Source organism: Parus major, unplaced genomic scaffold (assembly GCF_001522545.3).
Source record: "Parus major isolate Abel unplaced genomic scaffold, Parus_major1.1 Scaffold435, whole genome shotgun sequence".
Lineage (NCBI taxonomy): Eukaryota > Metazoa > Chordata > Aves > Passeriformes > Paridae > Parus > Parus major.
Genome location: NW_015379340.1, coordinates 36,688 through 39,841, shown reverse-complemented (window position 1 = coordinate 39,841; position 3,154 = coordinate 36,688). Strand labels below are relative to the sequence as shown.

At 64.9% G+C, this 3,154-nt stretch overlaps 1 protein-coding gene across 1 annotated transcript in view; it reads right to left on the bottom strand.

Annotated features, from left to right (window-relative positions):
* Positions 1–2,293, bottom strand: part of TRIM35 (tripartite motif containing 35) — an 8,363-nt gene extending 6,070 nt beyond the window's left edge. Inside the window, exons 1-2 of the mRNA XM_015616435.3 lie at positions 2,111–2,293; positions 457–931 (exon numbers count right to left, since the gene is read on the bottom strand). Of these exons, the coding sequence (XP_015471921.1) occupies positions 457–931; positions 2,111–2,196 (561 nt within the window). The 5' untranslated portion in view covers positions 2,197–2,293. The remainder of the gene's footprint in view (positions 1–456; positions 932–2,110) is intronic.
* Positions 2,294–3,154: the final 861 nt, after the last annotated feature.

Genomic DNA, 3,154 nt, shown 5'->3' with positions numbered 1-3,154 from the left:
CCCAGATCCATCCATGGATCCATCCCCAGATCCATTCCTGGATTCATCCCCAGATCCATCCATAGATCCATCCATGGATTCCTGGATCCATCCCCAGATCCATCCCCAGATTCATCCCCGGATCCATCCCCAGATCCATCCCCGGATCCATCCCCAGATCCATCCATAGATCCATCCCTGGATTCCTGGATCCATCCCCAGATCCATCCCCAGATCTATCCCTGGATTCATCCCCGGATCCATCCCAGGATCCATCCATAGATCCATCCATGGATTCCTGGATCCATCCCCAGATCCATCCCCAGATCCATCCCCAGATCCATCCCTGGATTCATCCCCGGATCCATCCCAGGATCCATCCATCCATAGATCCATCCATGGATTCCTGGATCCATCCCCGGATCCATTCCCAGCTCCATCCCCAGACCCACCCCCATCTCCCCGCACCCCCCTCACCCTGAAATCCGCCGCCGCTTCCCGCACCGGCCTCATCTTGTGCCCCTGGTGCTGCTTGGAATTCTGGCAGGCGAAACACGCCAGCTCCTTGTCTTCCAGGCAAAAAAACTTGGGATCCTCGCCATGGATGGGGCAGGGAGCGGCGCCCGGGCTCTGCCGCTGCCCTTCCTCCTTGAGGATCAGCTCCACCAGGTTGTTGAGGGTGTAGTTGAGGCGGAGATCTTCCAGCGAGGAGTTCTCCTTGCAGACGGGGCAGGCGTGGCGCCGGTTTTCCCAGGATTTGCTGACGCAGCCCTTGCAGAAGTTGTGGCCGCAGGAGAGGGTGACGGCTTCCCGGAAAGGTTCGTAGCAGATGGGGCACAGCAGTTCCTCCTTCAGCTTGGGTCTGGAGCTGCTGCTGGAGCTCCTGGAGCCGCTGGAGCCGCTGGAGCTGCTGGAGCCGGGGTTTTCCATGATTTCCGTTCCTTCCTGCGCGCTGCGGGACGGGATTTTCCAGCTCTGCCGCTTCTGATGCAACCGCGCTCGCTTTCCTGCCCGTGACTCAGCCGCGCCCGTTCCCCCCCGCCCGGTGACGCCGCCCCGGGGCCGCGGCCGGGGGGGCTCCGGGCAGCGGCCACGAAACCGCCCGGGACCCCTCCCCAGCCCAGCCCCGGCCCGGTACCGAGAGAGCGGACAGCACCGGAGCGGCCCCGGGGCTCGGGGTCCTCAGGTCCCGGTACCCCCGAATTCGGGGTTGCTCTGTGCTCGGTTCAGGATCTCCCGGTCCCGGTACCCCCGAATTCGGGGCTGCTCCGTGCCCGGTTCGGGATCTCCCGGTCCCGGTACCCCCGAATTCGGGGCTGCTCCGTGCCCGGTTCGGGATCCCCAGGTCTCGGTCCCCTCGAATTCGGGGTTGCTCCGGTGCCCCGTTCTGGGTCCTCAGGTCCCGGTACTCCCGAATTAGGGGTTGCTCCGGTGCCCGGTTCTGGGTGCCCAGGTCCCCCCGAATTCGGGGTTGCTCCGGTGCCCGGTTCGGGACCCCTCTTTCCCCCCCGGGCCAGCCCCGGTTCCCCAAACCCGGTCCCGCTGCCGTTCCCGGACCGGTGCCCCCCGAACCGGGGCAGCCCAGCGGGTCCGGACCCCCAGTCCCGGGGCGGCTCCGGTACCTGGTACCGGTCCCCAATCCCGGTATCTGGTCCCGATCCCCCAATCCCGGTACCCGCTCCCGCAAACCCGGCACCCGGTCCCCAATCCCGGTATCCGGTCCTGTCCCCCAGTCCCGGTACCCGGTCCCGATCCCCCAGTCTCGGTACCCTGTCCCCCAAAACCGGTACCCAGTCCCCAATCCCGGTCCCTGCTCTGCAATCCCGGTACCCCATTCCCGGTCCCTGTCCCCCAATCCCGGTCCCAGTCCCCCAATCCCGGTCCCGATCCCCTAATCCCGGTAAACGGTCCCGGTTCCCCAATTCCGGTCCCGGTCCCTCAATCCCGGTCCTGGTTCTGGAATCCCGGTACCGGGTCCTGGTGCCCCAGTCCCGGTCCCGGTTCCGGTCCCTCAATCCCGGTCCTGGTTCCCCAATCCCGGTCCCGGCTCCCCCACCCCGGGTCCTCTCCCGGTGTCTCCCGGCCCTTCCCGGTACCGGTTCCGGTGCCGGTTCCCGGTGGTTCCCCTCACCTGGCGGAGCGGACCTGGCACCGCCTGCAGCGCTCCCTCCTCCGCTGCGGCCGCCGCGCGGGGCTCCGCTCGCCCTCCTGCCACATCCCGCTGCTGCTGATCCCGGTATTCCCGGTATTCCCGGTGCTATTCCCGGTGCTATTCCCGGTATTCCCGGTGTTCCCGGTGAAGCTGTTCCCGGTATTCCCGGTGAGGCTGTTCCCGGTATTCCCGGTGCTGTTCCCGGGGTTCTTCCCGGAGCCTCTTCCCGGTATTCCCGGAGCCTCTTCCCGGTATTCCGGGTGTTGCTCTTTCCGGTATTCTTCCCGGAGCTTTTTCCCGGTATTCCCGGTGTTCTTTCCGGTATTCTCGGTGTTGCTGTTCCAGCTGCTGCTGTTCCCGGTGTTCTCCCGGTGTTCCCGGAGCCTATTCCCGGTGTTCCCGAAGCCTCTTCCCGGTGTTCCCGGAGCCTATTCCCGGTATTCTCGGTGTTGCTGTTCCCGGTGTTGCTCTTGCCGGTATTCCCGCTGTTCTTCCCGGTATTCCCGGTGTTGTTCTTCCCGGTGTTGTTCTTCCCGGTGTTGCTCTTCCCGGTGTTGTTCCCGGTATTCCCGGTGTTTTTCCCGGTATTCTCGGTGTTGCTGTTCCCGCTGCTGCTGTTCCCGGTGTTCTCCCGGTGTTCCCGGAGCTCGGTCCGGGATGAAGCCGCTCCTGGGGGCGGTTCCCGTTCCCGGCCCCGCCCCCTCCCCGCCCCATCCCGGGTTTTTGGGTGGTTCAGCCATCCCAAAATCCCGGTTTTTTTCGGGAATGAGGTTCCCGATGATTCCCTCCCCCCACGCTGGGGTTTCCACACCTGGCCTTGCGCCCCTTCCCGCTTTTCCAGCCGCTTTTCCAGCTTTTCCAGCCGCTTTTCCAGCCGCTTTTCCCGCTTTTCCAGCCGCTTTTCCCGCTTTTCCAGCCGCTTTTCCAGACGCTTTTCCCGCTTTTCCAGCCGCTCCGACATCCCGGGAATCCCGCGGTGTTCCCATCCCCCCTCCCAAAAATCCCGCCGTGGGAAGCGCGAGA